The following is a 22830-nucleotide window of genomic DNA, read 5'->3' as shown; positions in this document are numbered from 1 at the left end:
ACTTTCCTTCAAACGATTGGAACAAAAATAGCCAAATATGTTGAGTAAAAACGAAAATTTGTCTGTTGGCTCCAAAATTCTCAGAAACATTGAAGAATAGAAAAAACAGTGCAGAAACATTTGGGTGAGAAAGTCTGGTGGTGAAAAGGTTAAGACCAATTGTCATATATACTATCAGTGCTTGTACGAAAAGAGCAATAATTTTACTAAACATCTATTTATATTTTGTCAGTTTAAAAAAATTTTTATAAATTTAAAAATTTCATGAAATTTGTTTACAGCTATAACATTATCGTAGGATTAAATAAAATATATGATTAGATTAGCCTTGCATACATGGGCTGTTTTAAAAGTGATATAATTGCATTGGAACTTGCAGCACCACAACACAGCCATGTGAATGGTTGTTAACATTTTCCAAAACACCATATACTCAGTGAAGATTTCGTACGTTCTTACATCAATAAATTGCATTGATTGTTTCACTGACATTCAAAAAACACTTGGTTTATACACATACATTTTTGTATGCATGTCTATATCAAACTGAATAAAAAATATTTGTTGAATCGTCAGATCTGCAATTGTCAACAGAACATGGCAGTCAACTTGAATCACGTGCAACAAGGCAGCTATTTTGAGCAGCAGCCATTTTCATACGAAAGCCGAGCATTACGTAAAGTGTATTGAAGTAATCGATAACACTTTTGGTGTACTGAGGCATGAATTAACCCCGAATCAAGACACTAAAAAATGTATGATACGTATAGTGTTTTCGAAAATGCCTTATAATGTTCACAGACCTGTGTGTAAAGGTGCTGGCAAGGTCCAAATATAATGAGCCCCTCCCCATTCACACAAAGCTGATATAAATTCTAAGATGCTCCTTGTTTACAAGGCCTGAAAGGTCATTGTGGTAGAACACTTTCTGATTTTTAATATTTTTAAGTCCTCACATCCCACAGATATTGGCAGGTGTTTATTGACACATTAATACTGATAATAAACGTTATAAATTTTCAGAATGAAACTAAAGAAAAAAATGTTTTTTAACTTAGTGACCCCAAGCGCATTCAACGCTGAAATTATGCAGAGTGAACAGGTGTATTCAATGGTACCCAGTTATAAATCAGTATTCAGTTTTGACAGCTAAAGTGCGAGTGCACAGTGTCTGTGGTATAATGAGGCCGCAAGAGGCGAGATTCTCGAACATGTTCTTGTACTTATCGTCATCACGCCACGGTGATGTTGGTAAACGGAAATGCAAGTGAAACTGCGGAAATTTCTCAACATGAACAGATTATCGTTCATTATGTGATACTACACGATACAAAAAAATGTGAAGATTCGACAAAATGACGAGTATAATATTATTTCAGGAATTCTGACATGACATGACACAACCGGTTAATTATGTATCGCTTCACCTTGCTATAACTTACCTCTTTTGCAATGTGGGTCAATGCTTCGCCCTCTGCCGTGTACGTCCGACTCGAAGCCCCAGTACCAGTGCGTTTCCGGCCACCAATCGGAGTGCTCATTTTGATGAATTTAGTGTATAGAATGTGAAACGTCGTAAGTTTCCTGTGCGTTGTACACTTAATACAGCTGCTGTGAATGTCAGTGTTGACGATTCGATGAGATCAATAATCAGTGCGATCAACGTACGTGAAATTGCCTATCTTACGCCATATATGGAAGACCGTTTGTCAGGTGATAAGTGTCCGAGTTCTTGTGGTCAGAATTGAACTACTCCGTGACGATCCAAGCAAGAAACTGGACTATTTCTGATGTTTATCGTTCAGGACATGCTGAACTTTCTCACTGAGTTCCGCCATGGAAGTTAGCGAATACCCGGATGAAGCCTCGGTCTCAGTGAAAAGGATGGGTGGGACGATAGAGGGCAGTTTCTACCAACACTGTGCACTGTGTTAACGTATCATTTACATTTTCCTAGCACCAGCATGCAGCATATAGCTACGTGCACAGTCATAACATTGTTTACGTTCGGATGTATATCCCTTTTGTCTTATATGTGCGTGATACGAACCATATTTCCAACAGGCAGCTTGTATAATTATATTTGTTGATTTCCCCCATCGGAACTTATGCCAATTTAGAAGATCTTTCATCAGGTCGTAGTTGGGCTTTTTTTCTTTTCTTTTTTTTAATATTATTTAATTATATTATTTCTCATATACCTTAGTTTTGCTGTAAATTTTTGAAGTGTTGGTAATCACGAAAGTCCATAAGGCTTGTATGTGGTGATAGTAACAAACAAAAAAATATGATGTACGTATTAATTCATATAAAAACTACAAATTTATAACAAATATAAGTCTAATAATATAAAATATATGAAATTAAAAAAAAAACACGCTGTACAATACATTAGATTTTAATCAGAATTAAATGCGGTGTTTTAATTATGCAAAGGAATTTATATAAACTTGTTAGCAGTCGGCATATTCCGAGTTTTTTTTTAACAACGTATACATGTTAATATAAATATAAGTAAACTGCCTGAAAAATTGGCACATATTGCGAATGCCGAATTTGAAATGAAATACACGTATTATACACTGATCATTACAGTTGACCGTGTCAATTTCATTCAGTCATGGAGGTATAATACCTCCATGATTCAGTCTTCTGGTGTAATAATCGCATGTATCGTGCATGATGCAATTTATTTTAAGGGCATAATACACCACGTGCGCTTTTCATCACATGTGAGCAGATTTAGTGCAAGTATAGAACTAACAATCCTTCTAGTTTCATTGTGCAAGATAATGGTGAACACAATTTGAATAGTAAAACAAGTCAACACAACGTTACTCATCGGATCAGATAAAAATGACCTCAAAATGAAATTGAAACGTATGAAATGGGTAGAAGAGTTTTGAATATATGAGGTGGGTAGAAGAGTTTTGAATATATGAGGTGGGTAGAAGAGTTTTGAATATATGAGGTGGGTAGAAGAGTTTTGAATATATGAGGTGGGTAGAAAAGTTTTGAATATATGAGGTGGGTAGAAGAGTTTTGAATATATGAGATGGGTAAAAGAGTTTTGAATATATAAGGTGGGTAGAAGAGTTTTGAATATATGAGGTGGGTAGAAGAGTTTTGAATATATGAGGTGGGTAGAAGAGTTTTGAATATATGAGGTGGGTAGAAGAGTTTTGAATATATGAGGTTGGCAGAAGAGTTTTGAATATATGAGGTTTATACAAGAGTTTTGAATATATGAGGTGGGTAGAAGAGTTTTGAATATATGAGGTTGGTAGAAGAGTTTTGAATATATGAGGTGGGTAGAAGAGTTTTGAATATATGAGGTGGGTAGAAGAGTTTTGAATATATGAGGTGGGTAGAAGAGTTTTGAATATATGAGGTGGGTAGAAGAGTTTTGAATATATGAGGTGGGTAGAAGAGTTTTGAATATATGAGGTGGGTAGAAGAGTTTTGAATATATGAGGTGGGTAGAAGAGTTTTGAATATATGAGGTGGGTAGAAGAGTTTTGAATATATGAGGTGGGTAGAAGAGTTTTGAATATATGAGGTTGGTAGAAGAGTTTTGAATATATGAGGTTGGTAGAAGAGTTTTGAATATATGAGGTGGGTAGAAGAGTTTTGAATATATGAGGTTGGTAGAAGAGTTTTGAATATATGAGGTTGGTAGAAGAGTTTTGAATATATGAGGTTGGTAGAAGAGTTTTGAATATATGAGGTTTATAGAAGAGTTTTGAAGATATGAGGTGGGTAGAAGAGTTTTGAATATATGAGGTTGGTAGAAGAGTTTTGAATATATGAGGTTGGTAGAAGAGTTTTGAATATATGAGGTTGGTAGAAGAGTTTTGAATATATGAGGTGGGTAGAAGAGTTTTGAATATATGAGGTTGGTAGAAGAGTTTTGAATATATGAGGTGGGTAGAAGAGTTTTGAATATATGAGGTGGGTAGAAGAGTTTTGAATATATGAGGTTGGTAGAAGAGTTTTGAATATATGAGGTGGGTAGAAGAGTTTTGAATATATGAGGTTGGTAGAAGAGTTTGAAATATTCAATATGGGTAGAAGAGTTAGTCGGCAGCTATATAAGTTTTTTTTATTTTGAAAAGTCACCTTCTGATTGTATGTGTAACATCATTGTATCGTCTTGCTGATCCTTGCTTACACCACGGTTACTAGGTTTAGTAACCGTGCTTACACTGAGAATTGTGCTCTCCACCATGTAGTCGTTAATCGCATATGCCAGTGACATTTGATGAAAAAAATGTCTATTTAATATTTTAATTATTTTAGTATTAGTCAAAATCACCCGACTATCGTCTGACACATTTTGTTCAATAATTTAGTTCAATTGCAAATTTATTTTTAATGCATAGACTTATAACAAGGGTTTCCGAAGCCCACTAAAATAGATCACGTTATGTTATCATTTAAATTTTTGAGTTTCGCACCCTAATTTAATGTTTTAACACTGTATGCCAGAAATAGATGTCTTTTCTGTGCAACTTTCTGAATTCGCCTACCCGGACTCGAACTCGCGTATTATCAACAAGAATTCCACGCTCCCAATTAGTCACCTTTGACTCGGCAAGCCACGTGTCTCGGACATGCGCACTTTGGACAAAGGCTTTTGATCCCTTAGGCTCACTTGAACTATTCCAAATAATAATCCTTCGCCTGACTTCACATGATAATAAAAACAGTTACATGTAATCATTTTTATTTTCTGTAAACATTATCATTGTTAATCGACTGTACGCTCTCCAGCATTGTAAATAAATGCAACCAATCAACTGCAGCTTATTTTTATTATTATTTATCACTATGTTAAAGGGCTTAAATTAAAAGGTACTAAGATGGCGTCTGCCTGATGTTAAAATTTCGTTTTGCTGCCGGAAATTATATCGATCAAAATGTTTAAGAAATTGAAGCAGAAACTTGAAGATACCGACAAATCGCCGGTTAAACCACAGTCCCCGAGGAGTAATGCTGCACAGGTGGGCATATTTGTCTCAAAATTGTCGGGTGAATGTACAATGTGGGCGTTCTGCAGAGTGGACAAGATTCAGGAATCGAACTTGTCAACCTAAGGCTGAACCATCACATTTCTTATATGGATGCGAATTTAATTAAGAGCCACAAGAAGAATAACGCGGAATATAGAAAACATGGATATTTTTGGGACACGGTAGATGTCAATGGGCGGGGCTATGGAATGACATAAATTGACGTTAAATAATGCAATTTCTGTGGAGTGCAGCGAGAAATTATATTCGAATCGTTATTGAAATTTGTTATCGACGTCGCGTCATGGTTGCGTCCCAACCCTAGCATGTGTATTTAATAAAAAACTAATATACATGTATTTATTCCCACACATCCATCTCATACAAAGTAGGTATTTTCCATTCAAGTAAGATTAATGATTAGGTTGACCGGAATGCATATAAACAAAATCGTTCATTTTGTAATGTGTTTCATTTCAGTCCCCTCGTACAAAATTCCCCTCTGGGCCAGCAAGAGATTCTGTTAACAGCAGAAGAGCCCCAGTAAGTAAATATTCACAATATGCATGAGACAGACACGAAAAATTACACCTCACATTTATTTTTATATTTTCCAAATTCCATATTTTGTATCAGAACCAGGTATTTCCCCTGTCAAACATGCATGCAGCTCTCTCCCTCCCCAATACATTTGTATAAACAGGAAAACTAACTGCATTTCATATTGCATGCACTTATCCACCAATGCTGTATGTATGAACTAATTGTCTAACATATTTCATCTTGTTTTAATAGTCTTCAGCCACTCCTAAAAAAGAACAGGATACTGTTCACCAACATGAAGGACAGGACAAAACACAAACAGATTCTGGTAAAAATGATCAGTTGGCAGCTGGGGATGCAGGGGCTACTGCAGAGGGAGAAGAATCTAAAGAGATTGTGCAACAGGAACATGGGGAACACACAGAGGTATGAAATAATTCACTTCATTCATTGATTCATTCATTCAAAAAATGTGGTGGATTCTTTGAAGTCATGTTATCAAATATATTTTGTTTATAGCCTTTGACATACGGGGTAGTATATGCCGACTACTACAATTATGATATATACGCATGATATGCAGGCCAGAAGTTGTTTTTAAATAGCTAAACACTACACATATTTTGGCTTTGCAAGGTTCATTTGAGTAGTTTCTTGTTGATATATGTAAAATATGCAGATGTCAGTATTTTTTATCACAATCTTCTTCATTATGTTCTATGTCCGTTGTCAGCAGGATTTACCCCTACTGTATGCTATTTGCATTTGGGGCCTACATTGCACTTCTGAACGTATAGCTTGTATAGTGTATTTAACAATTGCTTGCATAATTAAAAACATGCTCTCGACCAATCAGAAATATGTATTCAGACAATAAAATTGCTGGTATTCTGTTTTCTCTGGTAGGACCAGGCACATGCTGACAGTATTCAGAACTCCACTGCAAGCACACCACTTCTTTATAGTACTCCGATGAAGGACTTTAACCGTTCACGCAGTGATTCTCAATCCTCGTCTGTATCCGATAGCCCCTTTTTTCCGCAATATGAAACACCACAGAGAATGTACCAACCCTCGGATACTGAGAGTGAGATTGATGAACCGGTGGCGTACCTGGATCAATTTTCAAAGGAAGATCTTTTCTATAAATTTAAGAAAACGGACACAAGACTGCATCGATATAAAAACAAATTCCTGGAGGTATGTATTCAGTCTGTCATAGATGTTTTCATCATAACTTACAATTTCACTGATTGGAATATGCAAGTACAATTCCTGAATGGAAATGTATTAGCAATAGTTTCATTTACATATAATCATAGAAAGTGGTTTGTCATAAAATATTGTACATGTAATAAATTTATTATTCAATTTAATTTATTTATTCACCAGATCAAAATATATTTCAAATAATAATAACACAATAGCAGTATAGTATAATGGGGTAAATTTATAATGATAATAGTATGCAAAATAATGTGATATTCTTATTCCCATGTTGAGTAATTCAAGTAATAAACAATTGTATACATAGTGGTTTGTAAACTAACATGACCTCGATTGTACCAGTATAATATTTCTATGTTTTTTTCTTTTACAGGTGGTAGCTGCTTATAAAGACCAACAGAAAGAAAATGAAAAGATTAAGGTCAGTTTCAAATTGATTTGTTCTGTTTAATTTGTCTGTTTTTTACATATCCATTGGAATGGAGAACATCTACTGCAAAAGTAGTAGTTTTAACATTTGATTTCGCTATTTTGATTTTAGAAAATATTCATTGGGTTTTAAATTCAGAGGTTTCTATAATGAGTTCAAGTGAATTTAATTTAGCAGGTTTTTCTTATCGATAAAAATAAAAAAAATTATAACTCAGAATAATTAGTGAGTCAACAACAAAACCCCCATCCTACCTTAGCGATAGTCAGTGGTTAAATCTGATTTGCCATCAAAATTCATAAACAAATCAATATTAAATGTTTTTTTCCTATCAATGAATATAGAAAAATTTAAATGCAGATTAATTAGTGAGTTAACAGTGCTGTATTTTATTAATGCAGGTTGACACCCCCATCCCACCTGAGCGACAGTTAGTGGTTAAATCTGATTTTCCATCAAAATTCATAAACAAATCAATATTAATGGTATCAAAATGTAATGTGGGAGTAAGGGTTTTTAATTAGTATGGGTGATAATGCATTTATTAAAATGTGTTTACATATAAACATTTTCTATCATTTGTTTTTAATTATATTTTATGTCTCAAATGCATTTCCAGAAGTGTGGGCTTGTATTTTATGGCTATTCCAATATTAACCTTTTAATCACCAGACTTTCTCGCCCTTATTTTTCTGCACGATTTTTCTTATATTCTTTAATATTTATGGAAATGAACCCTAATTTTGGAGCAAACAGACAAAATTTGAGTTAATTTTCGGTTTTTACTCTAAAAAAATTTGGCTATTTTTGTCCCAATCTTCGAAAGAAAAGTGCAGTCTATAACGGGACTATTTTGTGAACAGAGAGAACTGGTGGTGAAATTTATTTATTATGTAGTGAAGTGTACCTTGAAATGATATATTTGTAAAACACAATAATTTTATAATAATTACAGTAAAAATTAGCCAGAAGTTGTGTTATGACCATTTGTATGAGTACACAATTCAGTAAATTATTTTATTAGTCGTTATTTAACCAATTACTGTTAATCATATCCTAACACAATAATCAGACATTGTACTCACTTATTAGGATTATTGGATTATACAAGCAACAGTTTATTAATATATTATTGCATTATATAATTTATATAGAGAGATATGCATTAATTAATAACTAATGACAGTGAAAAAAAAAAGCTTAACGTTTGCAGAGTTGATTTATGGAAAGTCAAACATCTCTGAAAGCTAATATAAGTCATTTATTCCTCATCTGTTCCCAGTAAAGCAGGCTTTTCAGTATACATATCTTATATGGTACATGTACATATATTGGCATTGTGTGACTGTGTGGTGGTATAACATATGGAGTGCACCTGCTTCTATTAATCTCTTCCGGTTATGTTATATCGTGATGCATATTTAAGTGTATAAAAATATTGTCTGACATGCAACATGTGTGCTTTGGGTGCATCGCTAATTTATAAACTATTTCACCACCAGACTTTCTTGCCCAAGTTTTTGTAGACTTTTTTTCTTATATTCATCAATATTTCTGAAAATGAACCCTAATTTTGGAACAAATAGACAAAATTTGAGTCAATTTTTGGTTTTGACTCACAAAATTTGGCTATTTTTATCCCAATCTTCTGAAGGAAACTGCAGACTATAAACAGGGCTATTTTATGAATTTCTGATGAAAAGAGGGAACTGGTAGTGAAAAGGTCTGTCTGAGTGACTTTCTTTAAAAACATTTACTTATTTAGATGTTTTTAGTCCCCGTTCAGGCGCAGACTGAAAAGGGGAGTATAGTTTATATAATAATATTTATAGTAGTGATACTGAAACAAACCCAGGTCCTGGTAATATACAAAGACCTGAATTAACAAAGAAGTCACATTGTTATTAAGGTACATCAAGGTTTACTCAGATTTATGAATGCAGTTTCTTGAGCATGTATGAAACATAGCTTGGTTGCACTTGTGTACTCTGAGATTTTGGACCCGGGTCAATGAAAGTTTTCACTTATCAGTACAATACTAAATTAAGAGAAATCACTTTATGATGAGTTGTACCCTCATAGAGTACATATTAATTCACCTGTTTGCAGATGTTCCTTGTATTATTTTAACATGAGTATTTTATAATTAAATGACAGGGACTGTGACATTCATGTCTTGTTTATTTCTCTTGTCATTATCGTCTCCATAGATTTGAATAAAATGATTTTTAAAATTACACACTAAAGCACTCATATGCATATACTTGTTGTCTGTTGGTTGTACCATGAAACATATTATTTTGAACACTGCATGTATGAACAATAATGATGACACATGCTTGAGTGCAAATCCTGCTGGCATTCTGGTGAATTGCAACATGTACAGCTTGTCTTGATTAGGAGTTTGCAGTTTTTATGAATTACTTAGGCATTAATAGTATGATTGCCTAAAAAAAAATATTTCATATAATTTTTTAGTGTGTGGGGAAAAAAAACACTAAATAATATTTACTAGGCAATGATTTGTAGGCCATTGATAACAGAAAGAGAATAGCTGCTAACACTAAATGAGATTAACCACAAGTAACCAGAATTACCTTAGTCTTACCTGTACAAGTATATTGAATGGAGCCACTTGGTTATTTCTAGTCTTAGTAATTATGATTATAATAACAATATATATCAGTAAAATGTACATGTTCATATTTGTGTATGACTAATGTTGAATATATTGCATCTGTCAACTCATCTTCACCACTGTAATTCATGTTACAAATGGTTATAACGAGGAATAGCACTTGTAGTTTGTATTTGATTTTCTTTTTTTAAAATTCTGTATTTTGTTCCAGTCAGCTGGAAATAGAGTCTGAGTGTCTATTAATTAATCCAACACAGTTGTGACACTTCTCATTACTAAAAACATAGCACATACTTTCACGCTATTATTCATTCAGAATTACCAATTTCCTTTTAAACTTATGTTAATTGTCATAAATTACACTAAATGTGACTTGCATCTGCATTAATTATTCATCGCATTACCAGTACTATTGGCCATGCCCCATTAATAATGCATTTTCACCCTTTTTCCCCATGTTGCTGTCATGTGAATTAGTGAGATTAAGTTTGCATACTCACAAAATAAATTTGACATCAACATTTTTCATTTTAGGGCATTATGGCACAAACGCAGGACAAAGCATTACGAAGGATATCTGAGTTAAAAGAGGTAATGTTCTTCTGTATCATTTACTCTGCATGTGTGTGACCATTCATTTAAATTAAAATAAACATCTTCTGTCTGTTGTAACTCATACCAGTGATTGCAATGCATTTGACTTCCTCTTATGGTTATTTATTAGGATGAAATTTCAAATTCCTTGTGTTTTGACAACAGAAATCTCCACTTGAAAATATCAACATAATCCTTGTTAATGTTGTCCCATTTTGAGTCCTGCATAATTCCAGTACTAGTATGTGAATCTTTGCAATCCCTGTCTTATTTGACTGTTTTATAGTTTTGCAACAGAAAATAAATTAAATGTGATTTTGGCTCCTGTGTATTCTCCTAATTTGCATATTAACTATTTTCATCATGTTTTGTTAGTATGGTATCTTGAGATCAGTTTGCTGAAATGAATTTCAGCTTTTCACATGCATTGGGTTTTATAGTTGAATAGTAATCTGCATATTTTAATTACCTACTTTGCATACTAAATAACTACTTTTCGCATGTTTTATTGATATGCAACCATTGATAATTGTAGTTTGTTAAAATGTTTACTTAACATTGCTGTGTAGATGAATATCTGACACTAAATATAAATTTTATTTTGTATAAGAACGGTAGATTGTGCAGCTTCAGTTTTGAATCAATCTATAAGCATGGGGAATGGTTGTAATACGTTGGTTGTCTAGTCAACATAAAAGAATATTGAATTCACTTCACACCAGAGCACTTTCTAACATGCAGTGATTTTTGCATATTTATCTGCTTTTCAGTGCTATTCATGACTTTAATATCTGTACAATGATAACTATCGATACTCAAGCACACAATATAGTATAGTATGGTATGATAAAAGAAGCAATATTCACTTTAGGTTTAATTTTAGTCAACTGATTGATGTTGCAGGGATGTTAACTAGACTTGAGATTCACTGGCGGAGAAAACATCATACTCCATTGTTAACTTTGCATATTCACAGGGTTTTAATTTAGCAAATTTAACTATGTTGGGTTTTAAAAATCATATACCTTTGATTTTTCAATTTTTTTGTTTTACCAACATAACTAAGGTGATATGTTGAGGATGAAAATTCAATTTATGCATTTATTAAGTATGGTTAAATATTATGAGATGTTGTCATTCATATTGGATTACAACTGTTGACTAGCCCTATCTGAATCATATTGCAGATAGTGCTTGTGGACGGTTGATGTGTGTGTAATGTTTCTCTGTGAAAATTGTTTACAATATGATTTTGAGCAAAGGAATTGTGTAAAATATTACTAAAATGGAAAATATTTGCATTATATTCTGAACTTGAACACAATTATTAATAATTAATACGGGATCACAAGTGTACAATGTAATTTCAAATTCAAATATAGTGATACATTTGGTATGCAAGTTTTCAATGTTTGAATAACAAACACTGCTATGAAACATCCGAGCGATATTTGAATCTTCTGATGGAAATTAATAGGGAAATAGCAGTTTTCATAATCAGTTTATTTTGATACCTGCTGTATGCTTAGCCCTATTCACTATTCCAATATTTCTTCACTGCCGTGCATATCTTTCAGGAATTCTGTCATGATCTATAGAAATGTATTTCTATTAACCACTACTAATCAATCTTTTTAACATTTCCCCAAAATGTTCTTTTAATATGATTTTATTAACAATTACTAATTTTTTTAACATTTATCAAAAATATGATTTTATAGCTTGTTAATATCAGCACTGTGAATCAGGTGAGATGTTTGGAGTGATGGATGTATTTTACTAGCTTAGCCACTCACTGCTCCTCTCATAGTCAACCTTGTAATATTTATTGTAATCTGTGTGTCTTGATGTTAGATTTCATACTGCACTTTACGGTTGACATTCACTGTGCCAGTAAGATCCTGTCAGCAATTCTGTACTTCATTGAGAATTCAATCCAAGACGATTTGCTATTATGCTGATAAGTATTGACATCAGTCAAATTATGAGCAGGGTTTCTTAAGTTGACTGGATAAGAATTCTGAAAACTGAAATATTTGTGATTTTGATGATTTATGCATCACACATGATACAAAATTTAGTGTTTCCTTGACAACAATGAAAGCAGTTATGAGGTTTGACTTCATCCCTTCCTTTATTTAATCCCTCCCTGGGGCAAGGATCTAAATGTAGTTAATGATTTGCTTTGCATGTAGGCTGCTCAGTTAGATCGGCAAGCTAAAGTTCACTTGGAAGAGAATTATCAACTAAATCTAGAAGAAAAAGATGAATTGATAGGTGTATTACAAACACAGGTTAGTGTGTATGACATGTGTCTTTAATGTGGTCACCAGGGATTCAGTCATGGATCCACTAAAGTATTCCACCATACAGTGTCTTCATTGGGATAAGATTGTAGCCACTGGATTATATTTTAATGGTCTGCTGTCAACTCTTTGCTTCCATTTCTTGTGGTTAAAGCTCAACAGTTCATTGTCAGTGTGAATCAGTCATGGTGGTGTAGCTGCTCAATTCAAAATATCACTTATCTATCCTTCATCTCTCATATTCAGCCCCAGAAGTTAGAGTTAGAACTGTATGTGTAAGCTTTTGTACATGGACAGCCATGTATGTTGTATAGGACTTATGTAGGCGCTACTGCATGTCTTTTTGCACCGTAAGTGATTATGTGCTTCATCTCATCCCCTTCACTTCTTTCACAGATTATTTGTAGTTTATAGATGAGACAGTTTACACAGTGTAGGTTTAGATCTCTAGATTGAAAGAGATATGCATGTAATAGTATGAGAGCCACTTGGCATTTTCAATCACCATAAAAATTATGCTGATTATCATTTCTGAAACCATGTGTGTTTTGATATGACAGTGATCAGTGTGTGCTGCATGTGGTCTTTCAAACATTTGTTGAATTGCCCTTTACAGTTGAAAATGTTGTTATGCATTATGTGTACTTAAAACGAAACCTTGCATTTGCTATGCTGCATGAATATGTGTCTGTTTGTTGTTCAGGTTCGTCTTTTGAAACAAGGTATCAGTCCAGATGATATTGACAAAGCCGATGTTATGAAAGATGAAAGGGATGAAAAAATTAATACTTTAAAAGAGAAGGTCAGTGTGACTATATAACCTGAAATTCAAGTCTGTCAGAGTTATCGAAACAGTCCTTCGTGAGACACAGAAATTCATGAAACTTTCTCATGAATCTTAGTTTAGCTTTTTTATGTCATCATGTATCCACTCAGTTGAAAACAGGTAACATCTGCTAGATACATTAGTAAATAGAAAGTGGTAGTTTGAAAGCATAGACATTGTAAAATATTCAATATAACCAGATGCTATAGTCTTTCCGTGCAACAACTGAGTGTTCTTTGGTCCAAATGTTGGGTATATATGGAAATTGTTACTCAGTACTTTACTGTAATAGGTTAAAAGACAGGAAGGTTTGTTGAATAAATGCAAAGAGACCATCAGAAACAATAAAGAGAAGACTGCGCAACTGAGTAAAGAGAAAGAAAATCTTCAGAAACAACTCGATGATAAGTCAAAGGAGCTTCAGAAAGCTGAGGTAAGAAAATACTTTTCAATTAAAATAAATTTGTTTTCTTCTCTGAATGTCATCTACTAAAATGTAAAATTGTGGCATCATGGCTAAAATGTGATGTTTTTAATTGTCAGGAGTTGCAGAAAGAAGCCAAGTCTATGATTGAACAGTTAGAAAGTGATAAAGCCATTGGTATCGCCGAGGTGAAACGGCAAATGTTTGAAGAGATGGAGAAGAGGGATTCAGAGATCAGTGATCTCAGGAATAAACTGAGAAAAAGTGTGACTGAAAAAGATGAGATCCAACAACAGAAAGAAGCAAGTGATAAACTTGGTAAGCAGTCCATACTGAGAGCTCAACTTTCATGAATTTAGGGAAATTGTGTAAGGTGATGATCTCACTAGGTTTCATTACACAGTGACTTTCATGGAATTTTACTGTGAATATTTTACTGTGAAATCTCAAGTAATCGACTGTAATAGGTTAGAGTGATTCAAGATACATTGTTTCACAGTAGATTGACTTATGTTGACATGTATTATATGCTGGGTATCAACATTTTTTTTTCTAAAGTTCAAACATGAAAAATAATTAAAAACAGATTGATTTTATATCGCTGTGTCAAGAAATGCAATTCCAAAAAGTTAGTTTGTGCCAAATAAATAGAATAGAAATACTATGAGACAGATTGGTTGAATGCTCGATATTAAATTATTTATGTATAATATTTTCTTTGGGTGGTAGTGTTCCTTGAGCCAGCCTTGTTTCTTTATCAGACAGCTTTATATATTGTATGATAGTGAACTGGTCATAATAAAAATGAACTTGAAAACTTCACTCAATAGAGTTCAGATAACATTTAAAATTAATATTAATGTTTTATTGTTCTTTCAGTACTAGAAGTTAAGCAGCAGCTAGAAGCAGCTGAGAAGAGAGAGGATGAGGAGAAAACCAACCTAGTACAGGAATTATCTAGAGGAAAACAAGCTGTAATCTCTCTCATGCAGGTATGGAAATATGGCATAGTACAATATATGCCAGTGTTAAACCTTTGAATGCCAAAATCAACTGCATTCGACTGGTGGTCATTTTTTAAACAAATGGCATTCCAGAGCCATATTTGTGACATGCCTTGACAAATCAAGTTCAAACATCATGTTGAACATATGCACATATATTTGTTTGGCAATCAGATTCAAGATGGCCTAATTGCGGCCACTTAGTGTTTCTTACCGTTGAGCATGGACACACTTTATGATATATTTATCCTGAAATGTTGATCAATGTTCATTTGGTCTAAAGTAAACTAAGAATTTATAGAAAGATAGATATAGATAGATAGTGGACAAAATAATTGTGACAAAATATCACAAATACACTTGTGCTGCCAAGTCAGGAATTGAAATTGGAGTGATAACTGGCATTGTTAATGAACTGATAATGTTGTTCATTATTCTAGCAAGAGCGAGAGAAAATGAAGGAAGATTTATTGAAAGAAAAGGAGGATGCCTTGATGGAGAAGGACAGATTACAGCAAGAAGAACTGACAAAGAAAGATATTTTCTTAAAGGAAATGATTGCTAAAAAGGAACAAGAATGTAAAGAAATCATAGAATCCAAGGTAAAATGAATAATTATTAAAAATATAAATGAAATGTGTGGTAAGGTCAAAATAAGTTGTATTTGAATGATCCAGCTAGTACACAATAAATGCAACAATGTTATTAGTCCTCGTTCGGACGAAGTGGGACATATGCACATGCAGTGGTTTAGCAATTCGATTCAAAATGGCCGACTGGCAGCCATCTTTTTTTTGAAAATTTTGTATTTTGGACATGCTTTGTCAGTTGTCATTGATACTTGGTACATAGATTATACATGTTGGGATACATGTCCATGACGATTTATTTCGCAATTGGATCAAAGATGGTCGACTGGCAGGCATCTTTTTTTTTTTTTATGCAGTATCTTGGACGTGCTCTGACAGTTTTCATTCAAATTTGACACATACATGTACTTTTATACATACAGGATCTTGGTTGTGTGTGGACAGATTTGGTTTGGTACAAACATCAGACTTTATTGAAACTTTGATGCACATTAATTTGTTTTTCAGATGAAATTTAAAATGGTAAATTAGTGGCCATTTTATTTTAGTGAATGCAGTTACTTGTTAACATTATGGAGTGTTTGATGCCTACAGTTTATTGGAGTTTATTTAGTTATTTAATATTTTGATCAAGGTCTGAAGCCAATATAAAGCCACGCCTCTCAAATAAAAAACAAAGTTAGAGAAAGTGAAAATATTTAAAAAATACCAATAAAAAGCAAGTGAGTGTAGCGTGACCCTCAACTGTAAAGTATAAAGAATAATTCTAAATCAAATTCACTATTAAACAGGTGGCGGAATTTCAGATTGTTTTAATGTGCAGTTTTAGACTGATATTTAACTATACCAAAAAAATAACTAAGGTATTGTTGATGTTGCTTAGTGATTTAGTATTTTTTTCATCACAGGAGACGGAACATGAACTTTCATTACAGAGGAAAGAAGATGAATACAAGAGATTTGTAAAGGAGAAACATGAAGATATGATGATGGCGATTGAGGAGAGAGAATTACAAAAGACTGCTGCATTGAGTGCACAAGATAACAAGAAAGATGAATTACAACGAGTCATTGATGCATTAGAAACTGTGAGTGTCTCACCAGTATTCATTTTAGCTTAGTTGGTAGGATATCACAAATCATTCTCTGGCATTCAGTTGCTCCAATGCTAATCTCTTCATGCATTCTTTCATATGTCAGAACTTGTGTAATTATCAGTCATGATCTGATCCACTAGCAGCCATTTTTTGTTGTTCTTTATATCCATATCGATTTCACTGGTGCATGCCATATGACCAATTATGTTCAAAGCTTGTGCACAGACAGTAAATACACCATCTCTACAAACATTTCTATTACATGTATATTTGATGATGATATATTGTTACTGGTAAAGAATGCACTTTTGCTTGTTGTCAATGCTGTACGTTAATCCTTTGAGTGCCAGTCAACTTTCGTCACCTTTTGCAAATCCAAACCTCCATAATTTTTATCATATTTTTTCCAAAATTGTCATCAAGTCTACCAAATAGGAAATTATGGCTATTTAGTTCAAAATTATTAAAACAAATTATAGAAAATATTGGACCAACATTTTGTCACAGAAAATTTATGTTACCCACAGAGTTAAACATGTTTAAATATTAAATTTCTTACCATATTCTTCATTCTTTTCAGGAAAAACTTGAACAAGAAAGTTATATGCGTAAACTGAAAGACAGTCACGCTGTTGAGATCAAAGAGTTCAGTAATAAAATTGAAGAAATTTCCAAGCGGAATAAGAACACCTTTAACAAGCTGAAAGACCAATATGAGAAAAAAATTGAGGAGCTGCAGGAAAAACATGATAAGGAAATAAAGACTAAAGATGAAGTTACGAGGCAAGAGCATAAACAGTACATTGAAGAAATTACTAGAGCACATGAGGAAAAAGTGGAAACTATTACAAATGAACTAGAAAGTCAAAGCCAGGCACAGAAAGAAGAGATCAATCGGACTCATGAAAACGTGATTATGGAGAAGATGGATCAAATAAAGAAGCTTAGTGCATCTATTGATGGTCTGAAACGTAACAATGAAGGACTAACTAAAGATCTTTCTGATACAGAGACAAAGGTGAAGGAACTGGAGCAAAAACTACAGACTGAAGTGAATAACCATGTTGCGGACATACAGGAGAAGGTGGGACAGTTGCAAGAGCAGGTTTCTCAGAATGATCAATTCAAAGAGCAGGTTAATACACTCAAACAGAACATTGAACAACAAATGCAGGAGCATGAAAATGAAAAGGTTGTGTTGCAGCAGAAATTAGAAAAAGAAACAAACATTCTGAGTGATCAAGTGAAAGAAGGTGAATCAAAAATAAAAGAACTGGAGACACAACTAGAACAGTTGGGTGCATTGAAAGAGTCATTAGAACAAAGTCTTGCTGAGAGTTCTAAAACTGGGGATGAAGCAATAGGTGTTCTTCATTTGGAAAAACAGGAACTTGAAACAAGCTTGAAAGATCTTACGAATGAGATTCAAAAGCTGAAAGAGGTGAATGAAAGCCTTACTGTGAGTGTGGAAGAGAAAGCAAAAGAACTTGAGTCACAGCAGGATAACAATGAAAGACAGGTACAGCAGTTCACTGAGGAAAAGAACATGTTGCTGAAAAATCTTGAAGACAGAAGTAAAGAGAAAGAGGACCTGGAGAATCAGGTAAAGCTACTCCGAGAAGAACATGAAGAGGCGGTAAACAAGTTACATGGAAAGATACAAGAATTTGAATCTGATCTAATAAAACTGCATGAAGTGAGACAGAGTGAATCAGAGCAGAGTGATAAGCAAATAAAAACTCTTCAAAATGAGTTAGAACAAAGATCAGAAGAGATTAATAATCTGAAACAACAGACTGAGACCCTTGGAAAAGAGTTAGATGTGAAAATTAGAGATTATGATCATAAAGTGTCAGAATATGAACAGAAATTGCAGTTTCAAGAAGAACATCACAAGCATGAGATGGTTAGGAAACTTGAGGCTTTGGAAATCCAGAAACAGAGCTATGTTGGCGAAATTTCAACAGAGCTTGGAACTAAGTTGGAAGAAGCAAATGAGACCATTGGACAACAAGAGACTACAATCCAAGAACTGAAATTGAGGCAACAGGAATTAAATAATACTATAGAGAATCTGACTGCTGATCATGAGAGATTGATTAACGAGGTTGGTGAAAAGCATACTTCAGAGATTGAAGGTTTGCAGCAACAGATTGCTTCATTGCAAGAACAACTGCATCAGATGAATGAGAAACTTGCAGATCAGGTGAAATATCTAGAAACACAGCTTGAAGAGAAGAACTCTGAAATGCAGGCTGTCAATGAACAGCATGCAAAAGAAAAAGAACATTTAGAAATTCAGCTTGTAGAAAAAAATACTGAACTCGACAACTCACACCTGCAACACACTGAAATTGTAAACAGCCTAGAAACTCAGCTGGGAGAGAAGGGTACTGAAATAGCACAATTGATGGAGACTGTTGCTAAGAGACAGGAGGAGATGTGTGCTTATCAAGAGAGTGTTGAGAAATTAGAAAATGATTTAAGAATTAAAGAGGATGAGCTGTGTAATCTACAGCAGGAAATATCTAGTCTTAGAGAACAAACTGGTGTAAGTGAAGCTAAGTCAACTGAAAAGATTTTAAAACTGGAGGAGGATATAGCCAGAAATATGGAGGAATTGTCGAGTTTACGTCAAGAAATGTCAGCTACCGAAGGAGGGCTGCAACAAGATATTCGTGTTTTGAAAGAACAGGCAGAGACCATGGAAAAGAACCATGTTGAAGAAGTGGAAAAACTGAGGGCAGAGTATGAAGGAAGATTGCAAGAGGAAAAAGAAAGTGTTACCAGGAGACTCGAAGAAGTGGAGATGGAGAAGAAGAATAGTGTTGATGAAGTTACTTCTGAACTTAGTAGTAAGATTAGTGAACTCCAAAGTGCATTGCAAGAAAAAGAAGCCTTAGTTGAGGAAATGCGACATATTGAGCAGGAGCTTAAAAATGGCATGGACAATCTCAGAACAACTCATGAAACAAAGATGCAAGAGATGATGGGATTGCATGAGGAAAAAGTGAATGACTTAAATCATGAACTTGAAAAACTTAATCAGGAATTACAAGAGGCTGCTCAACAATATTCTGACGGTGTTGTGAAATTTGAACAAGAGAAGCATGGCAAGGAAATGGAACTCCGAGGGCTTCTTGAAGAAAAGAATAACAGACTTCTAGAAATTGAAGAAAGTGAGAAACAGCTGCATGAGCAGATTGAATGTTTAAAAAATACCCAACAAGAAGAAACTTTGTTGAAAGATAAAGAGTTTGAAGAGAAGACTGAAATGTTGACAACTGAGCATGAAAAAAAAATTAATGAACTTAATGAATCTCATAAAACCCAGTTCATGGAACTGAAAAACCAGGCAAAAAGTAAGATATCTACATTGAAAAAACAGATAGAGGACATCAACCTTCAGTTTCAACACAAAGTTACAGAGTTTGAAAAAATGGAAAAGTCCTTTCAAGAAATAAAGCATGAAAAAGTGTTGGTGACCAAAGAGAAGGAGGAACTCACTGAAAAACTGCTGGGTAAAATTACTGAACTTCAAAACAATACTGCAGCAGAACAGGAAAGACACGAGATGCTTATGGTAGAAAATGATAATAAACACAGAGAAGAGGTTACAAGGATTGAAAACGAGTTGCAGACTAAGATGAATCAGAGGGAGGAAGAGTTCAATAAAAAGTTTACAGATTTGCTGCAGGAGAAGGAACTGGGAATTGGAGATGTCACTGCCAGGATGGAGACTATGAGAAAGGAAGAGATGGAGAGGATATCTGCTCAGTTTGGGAAGAAGTTTGTAGAAGCACAGGAAACACACAAAAAGCAGCTACTTGAATTGAGGGACCAAGCCAAAGCAAAGATTGGAAGTGTGAAATCTCAGTTGCAGGAACGGGAAAAAGAATACAATGCAAAAATGGATGAAACTATAAAAGCTAATGAGGAGAAATTTGAAAACTTGATAAAAAAACATTCTGAACAAGTGCAATCGCTTGAAACTGCCCACCAAGAGAAAATCTTAGCATTTGAGAAGCAGAGTGAGGAGCAAAAGGAGGGTTTGAGAAATGAGTTTAAAAAGGATGTGGAAAATGTCAAAAGTGAATACCAAGAAAAGATGGAGAATCAAGAGAAAGATTATGTGAATCGCATCAACATTTTACAATCTGAACTAGTAGAACTAAAAGAGGGGAATGAACTTGCAGAGAGATTAAAATTACAGTCACAAGAACTCAAAGATCAGTCCAGGATCGAAATTGAAAACTTGAATAGTGAACATTGTAAGAATGTTAATGCTTTGAAAGAGGCACATGAAAGAAACATTGATGAATTAAGGACTAAACATAGTAGTACGTTGAAGGAAGCGAGTGAACAGCTAGAGACAAGGATACAAGAACTTGTTGATTCTAACCTTGAAATTCAGGCAGAATTGAAAACGTCACATGATCAGTTTGAAGATTTGACTCAGAAACATCAAATGCTGAGTGAAACATACAAATCTGAAATCTCAGAATGGGAGTTGAAACTTGAAGAACAAGAAAAAGCATTCTTTGAAGAGAGAGAGTCGCTGATCAAGCAGATGAAGGAACGAGAGCATCAGGCGCAGATGGATTCACAAGAACTCCAGGGACATTTGCAGAGTAAGGTGTCTGAGAGTGAACGTTGCATGTCGGAGATGGCTGTAAAACACAGCATTGAGCTGGAAACACTGAAGCAGTCATATGAATCAAAGCTTGAAGACTTAATTCAGGAGCACACATCAAAAATACAGGAAATTGAGTTTCAAGGGACAGAGAGAGTAACAGAACTAGAAACCACATGTCAAGATTTAATGCAAGGGAAGGAGCAATTAGTTTTAAGCATAACTGCTAAAGACAATAATATTAGTGATTTAGAGAGCCAGGTTAAGAATCTTAGTGAAAAATGTGATATTACTGAAAAAAATAACTTTGAAATTTTGGAAAAGTTTGAAGCCAGACAGAAAGAAATAGAAGAACTTAATAAAAAACTTAACACTGCCAATGAGAGTATCCACCAATTTACACTTCAGAATACTGAAGATCTGCAAAAGAAAACTGCAGATGTACAAGATTTACAATCTACAATAGATGCCTTGCATGCAGAGAAGGTGAAAGCACTTGAAGAACAAGCAGCTCAGTTGCAAGAAGAAAGCAAGACAAAGTTAGCAGAACTGAAAAAGAAAGCAGAGACCATGATGGGTCAAATTAAGAGGCAACTGTTGGCTCAGGCTGAAGAGAAAGATAAAAAACTGTCTGAGTTTGAGGGCAGCGCTGATAAGATGAAAGAGACAATTGCAAAGCAGGAGAAGGATTTAGATGAGAGGTTATGCTCTGTAAGAGAATTGGAAAATAAATTAACTGCTGCTGAGCTTGAAAAAGAACAGATACGGATAAGTTTAGCAGAAGAACAAAACAAATTACAAACACTAGAGGAAAGACTGAGAGAAAAGGACGCCCTTGTGCAAGAAAGTCTGCAAGGTACAGAAGAGAAACAGAAAAGTGACGTTGAGAAACTTAAAACAATTATAGCACAGTATAAGCAGAAGGAAACTGATTCAGAGAAGATTGTGTCTGATTTAAAAGCTGACAACAAGAAGAAACTTGAAGAGTTGGAAGAGAAATACAAGGAAATAATTGAGACCAACAAAAAGGAGCAAGAAATAGAAATGAAGAAATTGAATGAAGATGTTGTGTCTAAGAAGGAAGATATTGAACAGGATCAGAATTTGAAATTGAAACAACTGCTGAAAGAGTTTAATATACGAATGGCTGAGAAGGAAAGAGAATTTGAAGAATCGTTGCATAGTGTTATAGGTATGTTATGTGTTCGTTGCTGATTATGAAGGTAGCTTGAGCCAATCTCCAAAGAAATGATAAAATCATATAAAGTAAATTTTGATCTGGTTTTAGAACTTCACTTCCGCAGTGTTTTTTTTGCAATTGCCTATCTTCAGAAATTGTCTGCAGTATATAACAATCCGATTGGTTAATGAGATTTTTATATCCATGGTCGACTTCGTCACTGATTATTTGTCAACTGTCGTGGTGCATGCCAACTTTTTACATTTTCAACGAATTTTGAAAACTTCAATTCTGATTACATTCAGACAGGTTTATGTCAAGTTGAC

General features: G+C 34.1%; 2 protein-coding genes across 7 annotated transcripts in view; one reads left to right on the top strand and one right to left on the bottom strand.

Annotated features, from left to right (window-relative positions):
- The window catches only part of LOC100377949 (leucine-rich repeat flightless-interacting protein 2-like), a 45778-nt gene extending 43921 nt beyond the window's left edge, over nucleotides 1-1857 (bottom strand). For all 3 annotated transcript variants that reach the window (XM_006824553.3, XM_078005523.2, XM_078005524.2), the window contains exon 1: nucleotides 1443-1857. In XM_006824553.3, coding sequence (XP_006824616.1) covers nucleotides 1443-1541 — 99 coding nt within the window. In that variant the 5' untranslated portion in view covers nucleotides 1542-1857. The remainder of the gene's footprint in view (nucleotides 1-1442) is intronic.
- A 2984-nt stretch (nucleotides 1858-4841) lies between these two features.
- LOC100378247 (uncharacterized) overlaps nucleotides 4842-22830 on the top strand; it is a 37319-nt gene continuing 19330 nt past the window's right edge. For 3 of the 4 annotated variants that reach the window (XM_085501448.1, XM_085501446.1, XM_085501447.1), the window contains exons 1-14: nucleotides 4842-5003; nucleotides 5493-5555; nucleotides 5808-5981; nucleotides 6462-6755; nucleotides 7156-7203; nucleotides 10385-10441; nucleotides 12640-12738; nucleotides 13454-13552; nucleotides 13869-14009; nucleotides 14120-14318; nucleotides 14880-14992; nucleotides 15445-15606; nucleotides 16503-16682; nucleotides 17272-22516. In XM_085501448.1, coding sequence (XP_085357574.1) covers nucleotides 4920-5003; nucleotides 5493-5555; nucleotides 5808-5981; nucleotides 6462-6755; nucleotides 7156-7203; nucleotides 10385-10441; nucleotides 12640-12738; nucleotides 13454-13552; nucleotides 13869-14009; nucleotides 14120-14318; nucleotides 14880-14992; nucleotides 15445-15606; nucleotides 16503-16682; nucleotides 17272-22516 — 6958 coding nt within the window. In that variant the 5' untranslated portion in view covers nucleotides 4842-4919. The remainder of the gene's footprint in view (nucleotides 5004-5492; nucleotides 5556-5807; nucleotides 5982-6461; nucleotides 6756-7155; nucleotides 7204-10384; nucleotides 10442-12639; nucleotides 12739-13453; nucleotides 13553-13868; nucleotides 14010-14119; nucleotides 14319-14879; nucleotides 14993-15444; nucleotides 15607-16502; nucleotides 16683-17271; nucleotides 22517-22830) is intronic. The other variant, XM_085501449.1, reaches the window with a different exon arrangement.

Source organism: Saccoglossus kowalevskii, chromosome 7, assembly GCF_978046115.1.
Source record: "Saccoglossus kowalevskii chromosome 7, keSacKowa6.1, whole genome shotgun sequence".
Lineage (NCBI taxonomy): Eukaryota > Metazoa > Hemichordata > Enteropneusta > Harrimaniidae > Saccoglossus > Saccoglossus kowalevskii.
The sequence above is the reverse complement of the archived record's forward strand: the minus strand, read 5'-3'. Positions and strand labels throughout refer to the sequence as shown.